At 42.3% G+C, this 15,981-nt stretch overlaps 1 protein-coding gene across 1 annotated transcript in view; it reads left to right on the top strand.

The window, feature by feature from the left end:
• ALK (ALK receptor tyrosine kinase) overlaps positions 1-15,981 on the top strand; it is a 312,811-nt gene that overhangs the window by 271,073 nt on the left and 25,757 nt on the right. The window contains 5 exon segments of the mRNA XM_040058905.2: positions 5,710-5,872; positions 9,916-10,066; positions 13,025-13,156; positions 13,995-14,139; positions 14,930-15,112. Of these exon segments, the coding sequence (XP_039914839.1) occupies positions 5,710-5,872; positions 9,916-10,066; positions 13,025-13,156; positions 13,995-14,139; positions 14,930-15,112 (774 nt within the window).

Genomic DNA, 15,981 nt, shown 5'->3' with positions numbered 1-15,981 from the left:
ATTTAGAAAATAAATACAGAAATAGTAACTCCAGAAAGAATGGAAAAGCCGAGCTCTCTTACTCTAGCCATATCTCAGTAACTCGTTCTTGTATTGTTGGCAAGACTCACAAATTTGTGTGATCATTTTATATCCCCTTAATACCATTTTGTAGACACATTTAGCAGGTATGGGGCTGTGATTGTGAGCATAACCTAGTTCTGCCATTTACCATCTTTCAACCCCCTGCCCCATTAATCTCTGGCAAATTCAGTCCTGGGAAAGGTAATAATCTCCAATTACTGCTCACAGAACACTGTTAAATGGCAGAACCCAAAGCAAAATTGAAATCCTTACCTCACTGAGCATGTTTCTTATATGTGCTTGTAGTGTATTTTGCCTACAGGCTTCCGTCGTGGACCAGCCCTGAAATTATTGGTAATGCATAACTGAGATTGCTCATGCACTGAGTAAAATCTACAGCTCTCCATACAACCCATGGTGCCAGTGGCAGCCAAATGTTACTGAAGATTGGTGGGCAGTTTCCTGTAAGCCTCTGATTTCCCATATCAGCTAAATATTGCCAGGTGAGGGAAGCTTATGGAAGTTTTTACAAACAGATGAAGCAAACATTCCACTTGTTAATGGCATCAAGCTTGATGACATCTGCCTGAGAAGAAGAGGTAAAATGAACTCTCTGAGGAAGAATTAATTGCATTCAGAAGTTTAGCCACTGGGGTTCTTATGCCTCTGAAAAATGAGAATTTATAGCCCTTATTAATGTGGACTTTTACTGTATTGGAAGTGGGAATAGCCTCTTGGTCTGAATAGAGGTCGTCACAGCAAGTTACACAAATTGTTTATTCATTGCTTAAAGCACTGATGCATTTCACTAACACGTTACTCTAGGCTCCAAAATAAGCCAAGTACCATGGTGCTTGGTGGGCAGTTTGCTCAAATCACTAAAGTTTTGGTCGGCAATGAGTTTAACTAGGTTCAAACCAGCTTGACTTGACAAATGCCAGTTAATATGTTTAGGCCTTTGAGGTATAGCAAAAATGCCTCTGTTGGTTTTGTGGCATGGAGTTTGTGTGCTGTATGTGTGCCAATGAAATTGCCTTCTATGTTAGAAGTACAGATGTGCCTTAGGCTTTGCTCCACAGCTTTCTCTTCTGTGTTGCTGGTTGTTATTTGCAACAGTGCCTGCAGCAGCTTTGCCTCAGGCTGCAAGTAGTATCAGAGCTTCAAACAAATTATTAGTCATTTTAAGTTTTCTGGGGTATTGTTCATTTTGTGTTCCAAGAGCAGGACAACACTCCACTTTTGCTGTGGATGAAATCCAGCACCTTGTTTGATGTGCATTTCATGTATCTAGACAAACAGTGTGGAACCTAGAATTTCTGCTGTGCAAAAGGATGAGCGATTGTGTGTCTAATTTCATCAATCAGTGAAATCATTATGGAATGAAAAGTTATGAAGGAAGACTTTTTTTTCAATTGTTTTAATAGAGCAAAAAATTACTTTTTTTGCAAAATGTTGCTTTGCTTCTGGGACACATTCTGCCAATGTGTTGGGGAGCTTGCCAGGGAGCAGGAGGGCAGGTGCACAGATGAACAGGCAGAAACTTAATGTTTCCTCTTCCATGTTTCTTTTAAAAGGGAGGATTCTATCAAATTGAACTGATGTATAAATTATTTGCTGAAATGTATTACCCCAATTTGAATCTCACTGTGATCTCCACTTTCTTCCCCTCCCAAACAGAGATTTCCATTTTTTAAACCTGGTTAGCATCTTGCAGCTACCAAGGGCAGAATATATAAGGACTCTACATTAAACTACCTGCTGTTTTTTGTCATGGGAATTCTCAGCTGTTTCTGGACACTGCGTGTATGTAACTTGTGTGAAGCTGGGCAGAATTCAACAATCTGCTAGTTGTTGGGGGAGGTTTAGCCTGGAGAGTCCTGCTGTTCTTCCTCTGGTGTGTGAGGTGCTGGCAGTGTTATCCTGTCACACCCTGCAGAAGGAAGGAGGGATGTGCTGTGCACTATGCAACAGACCACAGTTATTCACAGATGGAAAAAAATCTATGCTTCTCACCAAGCTGCTTAAGGATTTTCGATTCAGTGCTGCTGCTTTAGTCTTTGGAGATCAAAATAATGTTTCAAACTGAATTACTGTAAACTGCTGTGGCATGCAGCAACCTGTCGAAACGCTCTCTCTAAGCTCATAAGACATGCTGCAGTCATTTGTAGAATCAAGAGAAAATCAATACTTTGCAGGGAGTCAAATCTTACTTTTTAAAAAGCAGTGGTGGGTTATTAAGGCAGGCAGTACTCTGTTTTGGTACTGGGTTAGTGGTTTCAGATCAGGGGCTGCTGTTACATCTGCTCACTGAGGGTTGGCTTTGTAAAACATGTAAGAGAAGGGTGGGGGGGGAAGTGTGGGAGTTTTAGTCTGTATCCAGAATTGTAACTAAGATCCATCTGTCCTAATTATCTTGAAATGAGGGGCAGATTCTTCCTGTGTCATATTATGTCCCATTTAATTCAGTGACAAAGCTGTTCCATGTTGGACTGGTTTCCAGTATTTATAAACAGGAGTAGTGTCTGCACATCAGTGCAGCAATGACTGTAGGTTTTACTAAAATCCCTGCTGGTTTAAATCAGGTGCAGTCTCTCCATGGACTCCACTTGGGCCACACTTCCTCCTGCAATGTTTTGGGCAAAGATCACTACCCAGTTCTGCTAGTTCTGAAAGACATCTTTTCCTGTTCTTTTCTATCATTTACATGAATAATGCAAGTAAATTTCTAGCACTGGCTGTAGCTGCTGCAGGATGTGGGAGGCTTTGCAGACAATATTCTATACACCACTGTATCCATTACATCAGGACCACTTTAGAAATCCAAGATGTCATCTCCTGCACTCCATTGTCTCCACGTTCCTTACATCGTACTCCCTGGCATAACCTCTCTGTGGTTTTTCATTCCTCATTCTCTCAAGTTCTAAAAAAACAGATTCTAAGATCTTAGTGCAGATTGACGAATCTCAGATTGCCACCAGTGTTTGCCCTTACTCTGATACTGCTTCTGCACAGGAAGTGAGCCCCCTCTAGTCTGCCCTAAAGGCAGAAAATACAAAAGCTGTTCTGGTTGCTTCTGTTCAGAGTCTGAAGGCATAAGGTCTGCAGCAGAAGGACATTCTCCTGTTCCACCAGGGCTTTTAAGGAACCAGAGGGCCATTTCAAAGGATTTTGGAATAAGATGTTCATTGATCCCTAGTCCCTGGAACCCAGTGGGAGTCAATAGCAGCCAGTTTCAGGTCCAGCTGTGCTGTGTATTACATGTAGAATCGTCTAGAGATAAGTTTTCCAAGGTCAGGTAGGCAGATACCTAAGGAATGAGTTTTGTTTCAAGGGACTAAACCAGAAATGTAAAGCTTTATCATAGCAGCAGTCTGCACATGGTGTGATCTGTCCTAGCTTTTATCACTTCCAGTTTTCCATTTTGATTCTCATGTTTGGGGCTTATTGTCCCCTTGAAGGTCACCTGCATCTACCTTTGGGAACGTGTTTGATATTTCACTGGAGACATACAAGTGGCTTCTTATTGTTCCGCTTACCTGCCTGCTTTACTAAACATATGTTTCAGTGCAGGTGGCTAAGCCCACTGGGGTATTGCAATGTTAAATCACTGTGATAGCTGACAGAATGAGACTCTCATCTTACAGTTAGTGTGAGATTTTCCTTTGGGTTTGGGGTGGGTTTTGCAAGGATAAACACAAGTAACTTCTGGTGCCAGGCTGTTCAGAGCTACTGAAGCATTTTGCTTTTATAACTTCTAGACTTTTCTTCCTTAAGTGCCTTTACCCTCTTACCTGTTGTTTTGGGGGCTTTGGGAGGGTACATCAGAAGCAAAGGAGGAGAGGGAAATTCTTCTGTTTGCTGTCTAATAATTTTAAGATTTCATACTGCCACTCACTGCAGAAGGATTGGAGAAATAAGTGAAATTAGTACACAAATGAAACAAGTAAGTGACAGACAAAATCTGTAGAAGACTTGCAGGGGAGTTTTGAAAAGGAGTGGTGTGGATTTTTTCAGTAAAACAGGATTCTTTTCTCAGCAGCACTTAGATTGGGAACTTTTCTTACAGAGTGGTGGTTTTGCACAACATTTTTACCAATGATTTTCAGAAATACCAGTTGCTTTATTTCTTAAAGTTGTCAAATTCTTTGATCCATTTCATTCACTGAATTTCATTCACATTTTTTTGTAAGAAGGAACTTGGCTCATCTTCAGGATTACTTTGTGAAAAAGGAATTCAGACTTTTTGTTTTCTGGCTAAGGTAATGTGTTTTCTTGTATTTCTGGAGGGTGAACCTCTCCAGTAACAGTAATGGCAGAACTTTTGGCCTTGCTCACCCAGACACATGCAGACCATCATTTCTAGACCACATTAGACAATAGCTCTGAATTCCAAGAAGCAGGTCAAGCTAATCATAGAACATCCTAAGTTGGAAGGGATCTGCAAGGATCATTGAGTCCAACTCCTGGACATTGAGTCCAATTAATGCCCTTGTCTGTACTAATTAGTATCACTGCTGAAGGAACCTGCATGTGTGGCATTGCTTTTGTGGAAGCTGGTAGAGAAATGGTGCCCTTTGAGAAGGCCATATGGAAGGCTGACTGGACCAACATAATTTGTAGAAAAAACTTCAGATGTATTCCAGATCTTTTATCTTTAATGGCAGTAGAACTACCTAATGGAGTTTATTAGATTGTGTATATTAGTTATTAATAAGTATGTTTGATAAATCATGTCATGTTCACAAAAAATGCTCATCTGCTTATTTACCATCTAGATTAGTTTTGATTATATATGAAGTATTTCCTGATATACTAGAAAATAGGACAAGGTAGATTTTACAAAACATTGTGGTCTTGGGACTGCAATGCCCCTAAAACGAATCTTTAAGGAAAAGGATGTAATTGTCACTGTCATGCATTCAAATTTTAAAAATTAGATTTTTTTGAGACACAAATTAGCAAAGCTTTGTTCTAGAAATCTATTTGTACAGGATCAGTACTTCCAATTGATGTAAATGTCTATAATAGGGAGGCACTGATTTACACCCCAAGATCTGGCCTAGAAAATGCAGAGCTGGATGCTTGCTTCACAGGCCTCAGTCAGGTGTTTTGCTTTCTAAAGCTTAATTTGAGTCTCCTGTGAGCAAATAATTATTCAAAATGCAACTAATCTATTAATCTGTTGTTTTAATCACTGTGATAATGTTGTATTTACAAGTTCTTATCTAATTAACAGTTAATTTCCCATTTAAAATAAATTCAATAGCCAAATGTCTCTAGAAACTGAAAGGACTAGAATGCACCAACCTTGAGATTACAAATGAGCACCTAACAGCCCAGAGAGCAGAGCCTGAAACTGGGGGGACTCCGTTGGATTTTTCTCTACTCTGTACTCTTTGCCTTTTTGCGCCGTAGGAAAAAGAGAACTATGTTTATTGTTGTGATAGATTTCTGGAGATGTTGATGAAAAGCTGTCAAATACGGAGATACAGAGAACTATGAAACTTTTAAAATAATTCTGTGGGTATTTGTGTCAAAGCCTCAGGGCCAGGTTCTGCTCTTGGTCCAAGAAGCGGAGCAGCTAAAGAGCAGAACTACTTGGTCTTTGAATGTTGGGGTCATGCTTTGCACGTGTCCTCCTTTCAGATCAGTGGTTGTTCACGACCTGTGGTGCCAGTGGGCCCTATGGCCCCACACAGAGCCAGTGCAATGATGCCTACAGGAACTCCAAGCTCAGAGTGGTGGTGGGAGCTGAAGGGATTCTCCAAGGCATTCAGATCTGGAGAGTACCAGCAACCAACACGTACAGGTAAGGAACTGTCTCTGATTGTTGTGTTGTATCTGTGTTCCAAGCTATCAAAGCTGCAGATACACGCTAGGCATTTTTGAAGTATTACATTCAGAAGTTTGGCCACATCTAGTGGGGTTTTACTTATCACTGAGCCTATGATTTCTTCTCTCTCCCATCTCAGATTCGTTCCCCTGAAGATGCAACTTCATGAGTTTTTCCCACTCTTCACTTGGTTTGGAGGGCACAGTCATGTGTCAGCATTTCTTATAGGACAGCTTGCATCAACCTCTGCTCAGCATCTTCACATTTTTGAATCTAGACACAGCAAGCTGAGCTTCTAAGCCCGGCTTACCACAGTAGAATTGATTTTGGAAGCCAGCCACCTAAATGGTAGGCTCTGTGATACTGAGGGTTCTACTACTTAAATCCCCCTGTGGAGTTGTTTTCAAAGAGAGATGATCAGATACGGTTCAGTGCTACTTAATCAGATTTTTACCAATCATTTTTTCTTTTTGCTCTTGCTGGGAAAAGAAGTAAATCGAAGTGTAGTTCACTGTATCTGAATGGTAACATGAAGCCATTACATGCCTCATTTTGTAAGCAGAAATGTCAGTTTGAACCAGTGACTGTCTAGTGGTGTTTTTTTATGCAGCATTCCATATTGAAACCAATGATGGTTCTCTTGGATTTCAAGGCAAAACATTCCATTGAAGGTTTTGAACAAATTCCAGTTACAATTTTCTGATGCTTTTTTTTCCTCTTTTATATTGAAAAAGAATGTTAATGTTGAGGCTAGATGTCAGTCTGTAAGAGAGGTCTAGGGCAAAGCAGTTTTGATAAACTGGCTAAGCTAGGCACAAGTTCTGCCTGAGTGCCTATTCCTACAAGGATTGATGGTAATGCAAAAAGCATTAATGATATTTTACCCAGCTATCAACAAGGAGTTGCCTGAGGTGAATAGAATTTTTCAGAGCCAGCATCCAGTAAATATGGTTATAAAGTACAGCCCAAAAATGAACAGCCAAAACAGCCCAAAAGCTTTACAGCACTGTCATTTCTTTAATATTAGAGTCCAAGAAGAGCCAGAATTCCTGTAGGCAACTGTAGGCTGACTTTTTGCTGCACAATACAAGCCCTGGGCCCTAGGCAGGGATGACCTGTCTATTTAAGTCCTATAAATGACCTAACAGACTTTTAGGTTCTGTATAGGTAATAGATGTATAATGTCATGCATAACATATATATAAAGGGTTGACATTCTCTTCTGCAACTCTTGAGGCTTTAGTAGAAAATGCACAGCCTGGGGAAAGAAGGAGGCAATTGTGGGCTTAAATTATCTTGACATCTTCCTGATTCTGGCCTGATGAAGGGGCAGCAGAGTATGCCAGCATAGCATAGCCCTAGGAAAATGTCAAGTTGCAATATCAGTTCCAGGGCATCCCAGAGTCTGGACTTACTGCCTGTGTTCAGCTCTGCCCTGCAGTCCTGCTGCAGTGTGGATCCTGTAAGTTTTCCTGATGAGCGCTCCTGAAATACCTGACCCAGGGAGAAAACCCTCCTGCTGGCTACTGGGCTCTCGAGAAAGCTGATATTCTGCCATAACAGTGTGTTTTACACTGTCTAATGTACACTCTTGGTAATTGCTCAAGAAGGATATTGATTTTGTAAACATGAGGCAGAATATTATTAAAATACAGACAGCTCAATTTTGCACAAAACTGCCAGCACAAACCAACCACACCCAGGAAACCCCACCATCTGTGAAGGTCTGAGTAGGCTGCCATACACTGTAGTGCCCACATTTGAAAACTGGAGTTTTACATGCCCTGGTTCACTCCCATGGGACTTCACATTTTGTAACAATGAAGTTAAACATTATAAAAGAATATTTCTCATTTCAGATTTCCTTCTAAGCATTCAGAAGGTCTGGTCATCTAGGTCTTATGACCAAGTAAGAGAGAAGTAGACTGTAATAAATTACACATTACCATCCTTAATCCAACTTCTTTCCATTTTTAAAGGAAGAGGTTTAGGTCCATTTTGCTGAGTGCCCCATTTGTGGTCATTTCCACTGTCTCTTCTCTTTGGTCCTTTCATGTAAGGTGGCACAACAACACAGCCCAGTGGTGTGCAAAAAAGTGTCAATCTGAGTCAGCCAGCCTAGGCACAGCATTTTCTCACACTCTCAAGACTAGCTCCAGTGTTTCCCATAACCTGGATGTTATGGTGCATATTTTTCTCCAGCCCTGGTTTGTGCAGCCTGGTTTGCACCCTGCACATCTTGACACTTGGTGAAGGTGTGGGCTTCTTTTTCAGATCCCACAAGTGTCATAGTAAAAGAAAAGAAGGAAGGCAGTGGAAGGTATTCTGTGTTCTTGCTTGGGATGGGCTAAACCTTTCTTCAGGGCCAACATGGTTAAAAGGCTTCCTTCCTCCTGTAAAAAAAAAAGGTGTTCCTAATGAAAGGAATCCTCTTAAAGTTTGAAGTCAAGAATAACTGTTTAAATAGTGACACACATTTTGAATAGGGAATGACTGTCACCTGAACATACTGGGTTTTGTTTGTCTTCAGCCTTTGAATGAGGCCAGACTGGGTATCCTGAACTTTCTGACATCACTGCTTGTATGCAAAATCTGTTCTTACATGGAAAAATATTGCCCCTACTGGCAGCCAATTAGTCCTGCCAGCTTGCTGCACCTGGTAGTGCACCTCATTAGCCATTGCAAAATTCTACAGAAATCAACTCAGTCTTCAGATTCAGGGAGCATCTGTTCAGGGTGGCCCAGTGCTGTGTCCATCACTTTTTCTGCTGGCTCTGGTACAGCCCAACTGAGGAGTGATTGCTTTGGTTATCAGCAGTGGCATGAACATAATCATGTTACATTGCCAGAATCTAATATGCTTTATGAGACACTGCCTCTTTGCAGGCAGGACTATGCTGGGCAGAGAGCAGCCAGGTGCTGGAGGAAAGGAGGTGTTAAAGCAGAGCACCTGAGCTGGGCCTGGTAGGAAGCTGAGAGCAATTTTTGAGTTCTGAGTCCTGAAATATCTGATTACATTCTCCACATGGAATTTTGCTCTCACAGAAATAGATGGAAAGCTCCTAATGTCAGTGGAGAATTACCTGCTTATTTCAGATCTAAACTGAGTTGCTGTACTGTCATTCACCTGCTCAGAAAGTTGAGTAACTCTGTTTTATTGCAGCAGGAATGTGTGTTTTATCATGATCTCTAAAAAGTGCTTTGAAATCCTTTGCTAAAAGCTGCTTTAAGTATGTTCGTTGTTGGAAAGGGAGAGGGAGGAGCTGAGGAATAGTGTTACAACCATGTCTTTGGGTACACCAGCAACAGTAAATCCCTTTGAGTCTTGACTGTTTGAAATGAAAATCCCAGAGCTTTAACTGAGACTGCATTAGCCTGTGTGCAACCTGCCCGCTCCTGGCTGGAGACAGTGAGATGTTCCTGATCACCATGAGTTTGGCCCAGGGGCTTCTGCCTTCCTTGTTTACTGCAGGCAGTGTCATCTCCATCTACTTTTCTTTCTGTATCCGCTGGTCCTGGGAATAAGAGAGCTGTTTTCCATCTGGTCCATGCTACCAGGACCAGTTATGCTGTCTGCTTTCTCAAATCTCCCTCTGTCAATCTCATCCTTAATGTTCTCTTTAGCCATATGTCCTGTTTGTACCAGTTCTCCTACTTCTGTTCTCTCTCTTCCTTGCTGCAAACTTCTCAAGGATGTGCCTTCTGGGAAACAAGATGTGTTTCATATATTAAAGCTGGAAACTATAGGGACTTGCTCACTCCATTCTCAGCAGTGTTTGCCCAATAATCAATGTGAAAGAATCTGTTTTGTAGCTACCCAAGCTCACAGATTGAAACAGAGCAGAAAATCAGTCTTCAGGTTTTGGGTTTAGATTTATTTAGGATGTCAGGCCTTCAGTGCTCAGTTTGTGACACCATTTTCAGGTGTGCAAGATGCAAGTTCTCAGAAGTGGTTTGTGCTTCCTTTTACCCACCTGGGAGAACTCAGGTGGCAGCCTCTTGCTTTCTTTTTTCTGCAGCATTTCAGGCTATGGAGCTGCAGGTGGGAAAGGAGGAAAGAACACCATGGTGCGATCCCATGGAGTGTCTGTGCTGGGAATTTTTGACCTCCAGAAGGATGATACGCTGTATATCTTGGTGGGACAGCAAGGAGAAGATGCTTGTCCTAGTGTAAGTGATTGCCTTTCTTTTTTGCCTTCATCCCTTCTAGCAATCCACGGAGTTTTGTCTTTTCACACAGAAAAACGTTGCCCTCAAGGGGTTTGAGGCTACAGGAGTCAAGGAATAGGTATAGTTTTACTGGGAGAGCAAGAGGATGTGAAGCACTTCTTTCAATATTTGGGCCCCATTGATAATACACAACAGGTTCCTGATTGATCTGAGTATCTCAGACGACCCGTGGGGGGGCTTGGAGACAAAAGACAGCCCTGCCTTCCACTCCTCTGGAGATCAGTCTTCAAGGCTGACTTTGTTTGTTTTGCCCTTGTTCCACTACTGAGCCCAGCCCTGCCATTATCAAATACTCTGCACCTCTAGAGATACCTGCATCACAGGGCCTGCTTGGTTATTCTCCATGTGGGAATAGGAAAGAGAAATCAATCGTTGTTGGGTCAGTCCTGATTTTTATGTTAATAACCAACCCTTGCTGCAAATGTCTTGACAGATAGATGGGCACTATTTGCATACACAGTAGTTTATTAATTGTTTAGTATTCTTTGAAGAAGGATGTGGGAATCGGACACTCTCATGGAGCAAACTAAGCATTATCTGATGAAATTTCACCTATAGGTTTGAGGTGGACATTTAAATGATGTACATTTCTCAGCTGATAATGGCTGGCATCCAAGAGATGAAAGCTTACCAGTCTGTTAGAGCAGAGAAAGGTTGAAGGATATAGACAAGTAAGAGGGGTTCTCAGGGCTGGCTGCTGAAGTAAATAATGTTGAAACTAGAATTACACATATCTACAAACAAACCATTAATATAAAGCCTTTTTGAAATGAGAAATAGCCTAACTCAAATGTCCATCCAACGTCTTTAACTAGGACATTCCAGCTGAGGGTAATATATGGACTCATTAAATTGCAGGCCACTGTAATCTTAGTGAGAATTTATTGAGTGCTAATGTAATTCTTTCATTGAAGCAAAGAGATTGCATTGACTCGTACAGGGGACTTTTACTAGATTGGATTGTAATCAGTTATGTCTTTGCCAAGAAGGATTATATTTTTTTGTAATCTAGTGGTTCCTTTGGGTCATTGACTTTGTCATTTTATTAATCATTCCCACCCAACTCCAAATCAATTAAGGAGAGGGGAAAAAACAAGAAAAGGAGGACTGTTAGTTCTTTAGACAAGTCTGCACAAACAAAATGGATGCCACTCATTCTCTGGCACAACTGAGAAGACATTTTGTGGTCACCAGAATATTCTGGAATTTGAGCATGCTTTTATTAGGTTCTTCTTCTGAAAGAAAACACATATATGAAAAGAGAAGGAAGCAGAAGGTCAATCCTACTATAACAATTGTTCGTGCATTTTCCCCTGAAAGTGTTGTTGATTTAGTAGGTTCAGTGTGCAATATATGTGCAATATAACAAAATAGTGTTACTGAGACAAAACCTGTAAAGTAAAATAAGCTAGGATCAAAGTTTTAAACTTGAAAACACTCACAGAAGGGTCCTGCTTGTCACGCACTTTAGTGCTCCAATTTTAAACCAAAAAAATACTTAGGTCATAGTCCTGAAGTAGGTATAAATGGTGGTTTAATGTTATTGAAATCAGTTAGTGAATTTGGAATTTGCCTTATACAGAAAGTTCACTATGTTTGGTGGTGATTGATGGAAGGGAAAAAAAATGCTAGGTAGGAAATGTGGAGAATTTTTAGTGAAGTATTTTTATTAACATCAGGTGAATATTGCAATCAAAGGTGGGATTGCTGCTGGTTTGGTAGTTGGTAGTTGCAGTAAAATTGCTACTAAAATCAACAGCACATTGGCTGCTTGCCCCCAACCAATGGGGGACTGGAAATGAGGTAAACAAACTTGGGTTCTCTCTGTCTCTGTCATTTGGCTGTCATGTGACATGGGATAAGGCACATTCTTGCCGAGTTACTTCCTTCCTCCGCTTGTGAAATAGACTGTTATTGATAGAAAATATTTGCAGTAAATTGTGCTACATTTTATATATTAGAAGTTTATGGAGCTGTTTTACATGACAGTAGGTATCAGCACTGAGCTTGCTTCAAAACAATTCAATTAAAAATGGCAACAAATTATTCTGATGAAGGCTGAGGCAAAAAGCTGATATAGCTTGCTGGAGAAATCCCCTGAGCTAGCCCTCACTACCTGGTCCGTGCCAGGAGCGGCTGCTCCCAGGTCTGGCTTTGACCCGAGCAGTGGTACAGAGCAGGGCTGCTTCTGCTCTCAATGGCAGCCAGTGGTACAGCGTCTCGGATCAGGGCGAAGAACAGGGAGGAGCCTTCCATGTGTTGCCACGTGTCCCGAGGTGGGGCAATGATGAAAAAAACCAAAAATCTGCATTCTGCACAGTCTTTTAAATGGGGGAGGCGCAGGGGGAGGGTACAATTCTTCAACCAATCAGGGATACAACAGGGAGGAGATTAAGAAGGGGTTCACAATATGATAACCAGTATGAAAGACTATGGGAGTGGAAAGGGTCACATGGGCCAATGGGGCGCCATGGAATAGGGGAATTCCCAGGAGGAGTTTAGGCAGGGGACTGGGTCAAGGACTGACAGGGAACATTCTAGAACAAAGGGCAGGGATTAGGGAGGATTGACATTATGCAGATGTGGTAACAGGTGGGTCTAGGGAGTGAATGACAACTGGGCGAGGGAGGAGAAAACTTTGGGTAAAACCATCCACCTGAGGAAAGAAATGGGAACAAACCAGTCAAAAGGGTTTACAAAAACAGAAAGAAAAACAAGAAAAACACATCACCACAAAAATCCAGATCATTCTTCAAGAGCATTCACTTGATTCTGCTTGTGTAGTTTCACTGGAGGACAATTTCTTGCTTTGGGATGGTGAAGGGTTCATGAGGCCTTGGTGTGTACAAGGGAATGGAGGTTTCTTACCTGAATTCAGACCTGGTTTTCTGTTTGCAGACTAATGATGTTATCCAGAAAGTCTGCATTGGAGAGAACAACGTGATTGAAGAAGAGATTCGTGTGAATAGAAGTGTCAATGAATGGGCAGGAGGAGGTGGAGGCGGGGGCGGTGCCACTTACATATTTAAGGTATGGAAACACAGTCCACATGTGCCTTCAGCACCCACACATCCTGCCACCTGCCTCTGAAAAATTCTTTAAACACTACAGGGAGAGGGTGCACAGAGTAACCTCTGGGTATCCTTAATTTCCACGTGAGAGATGTAGGGATCTGGGTTGGCCCTTCACACTTCTTTGAACTGCTGTGCAGTATGGCCACACTCACTTCAGTGGCTTGGAGTATCCTTTGCAAACATAATGGGTTGAACTGGGTCATTTTTTTTCCAATAAAAACTGAGATGCTGAAGGCACAGTTGTACAGCAGAGGGCAAATTCTGCAGGACTTCATTCAACTCAGTCTTTGTAGGGTGTGAGACTTCAGCTATATATTTGGTCTGATAAGGAAAGTTGAGGATAGCCTGTATGTTTTCTGTTGGCAGTCATGTAAGCTGTGGATCACTGCTGTTTCCTGTCCTGTGCTAGCTGAGACAGTACTCACTCCAAACACTGTTTAAGGCAATTTTTGCCAGAGGAGACACTGTACAGAGCAGTGCTCCTTAGCTATTTCATTTGATGAGAGTCATCACATGAGACATTACAGGCTTTCTGAGAGCCATCACTATGTAGATACAATTCATAGAGCTACTGACACTGACACTGCTGTTTCCTGTAGCAGAACGTGGTAGGACTATTCTTCAGATTTCTATTCATTAATTTTCTGGGTGTGGGTGCATAAATAATGCAATGACAGGGCTGAGCAGCCCTAGATGCCTGCTTGGTGCAACATGCAGTAACTATCATGTGGCTGAACTTCCGTTTACGTGTCTGACTCAGTTTGAACATGACCTTTATTTCTGAATTTGTTAAGATGGAGAACGGAGAACCGGTCCCCTTGATAATTGCAGCAGGGGGTGGTGGCAGGGCCTACAGGGCCAAAACGGACACATTTCATCCAGAAAGACTGGAGAATGATTCCTCTATTCCAGGGTTGAATGGAAATTCAGGAGCTGCAGGTAAGGAAAGTTTATTCATTTTAAGAAAACCTTTGTGAATATGTGGTACTCCCAGATTCCTCCTCCTCACAAGAAGGTGAGGCAAAACTCATGAAAATATAGTTCAGGGGGAATAGAGAATTATAACAGATGCAAATAGAAGGTACACAGTCCTGGATACTTGACGTAAATAAGGGTATTAGAGATGGTACAGCCATAGCAATGGCAACATTCTCCCAAAATAATGCAGTACCTCTCATAAACAAAGTTGTTTGACTTTTGATGTGGGAGTCTGCAGTGCCAATGTGGCTGTCCTGCTCCCTGCACTGTTTTGTGCTGTGTGGACATACACAGTTTCTCTGGCTTACGCAGAAAGAGCATGATTGCACCATGTCTAGAAGTCTCTGTGAAGAGACCTTGGACTGAGCAACCAGCAGAGCTGAAAGTGAGTCACTGGTAAGCATGTTGTGTGGAGAGCAGCAGTGGGACGCTTTCACACCCCTCTCAATAAATGCAGTTTGCTCTACTTTAGAACTGAGTTGTTTTTTTTCAAAAGTCTTTTAGTCTTTAGTCTCTTGAAGAGAAGGCGAAGGCTCTGTAAACCAGAAAGAAGTGGTTGGAGAGTAGGTAGGGATATCTTTTTACGTTTTCTATGGAAAATACTTGTCCTTCTATGGTAGGTGTAAAGAGGTGCAGATGATGACTTTCAGCTGAGATGTTTTGAATGGATACTTGTCCTACAGATCCCTGCAGTGTTTTTTACACAAAAAAGTAACCCCTGGCTGTGCCTTTTCTCTTCTCTCAACTGCAGGTGGTGGAGGTGGCTGGAATGATAACACTTCCTTCCTGTGGTCAGGAAAATCCTTGCTGGAAGGTGCTACTGGAGGAAGATCCTGCCCCCAGGCCATGAAGAAGTGGGGGTGGGAGACAAGAGGGGGTTTCGGAGGGGGTGGAGGGGGGTGCTCCTCAGGTGGAGGAGGCGGAGGATATATAGGTAAAGTGGCTTCGTGTTCAAGGTGTCCCTTCCCCTCCTTTAGTGCTAACGATCAGCAAAATGCTGATGATAACTCTCCTGTAGCTAGCATATTTGACTGTTATGTAGTAGTATGTCTGTGTATGTTGCCTTTTTAGCACTAGATGAACTGATGGAATTTAGTCTTTGAGCAAAGAGCCAGGTGCTAATCCTTCAGCGGCAGCCCTGGCTTTGCGCTCTGCAATATGTGACATTAAGATCCTGCTGTGATTCCTGAGCTTTTCGTGTTGGGGTGACAGTGCTGGAGAAGGAGGAGCCACAGCTATGTGCTCCCACTGCCAGCACCTGTGTTTGGAGGACTTTGGTCCTGGAGACTGGCAGCCAGGCTTTATGCCGGGGGAAAGATGCATCTTCTCCCCTGCCCTGCTGTGGGTGGGCTTTGGTCCTGCACAGGTGGTCTCTGGGGGCAGAGGCTCAGGCTGCCAGCCAGCACCCCTCTTAATATGACTTCAGTCAACAAGGAGCTGATTTCATGTGCCTCTGTCTCAGGGCAGATGTCAGATGGCATTATGTTGATTACGACTGGTGTGGGCCAGAGTCGAGATTTCTACTAACCTGTAGTCTCCTGGGCCACGTAGTTTCTGCAGCCATCTGCACTGTGGTGGACTCTTTAACCCCTGGTTCTCCACAGCTTAAATTAAGTATGTGGTAGACTAGAAATCTTGAGAGGAAGCAAGGAGTTTAAATTATTAAGTGCATGTTTTGTACCAATGTTGCTGTGTAATGCTTCTTTTTCTGACAGAATGACTCACATGACTTTTTTTTTTATTTATTTCACGGAAGACAATTAAAGGGAAAAAGCTATTTTTGGGTGGGGTGGGGGAATCATT

Source organism: Hirundo rustica, chromosome 3, assembly GCF_015227805.2.
Source record: "Hirundo rustica isolate bHirRus1 chromosome 3, bHirRus1.pri.v3, whole genome shotgun sequence".
NCBI lineage: Eukaryota > Metazoa > Chordata > Aves > Passeriformes > Hirundinidae > Hirundo > Hirundo rustica.
This window is presented reverse-complemented; position numbering and strand designations above follow the sequence as displayed.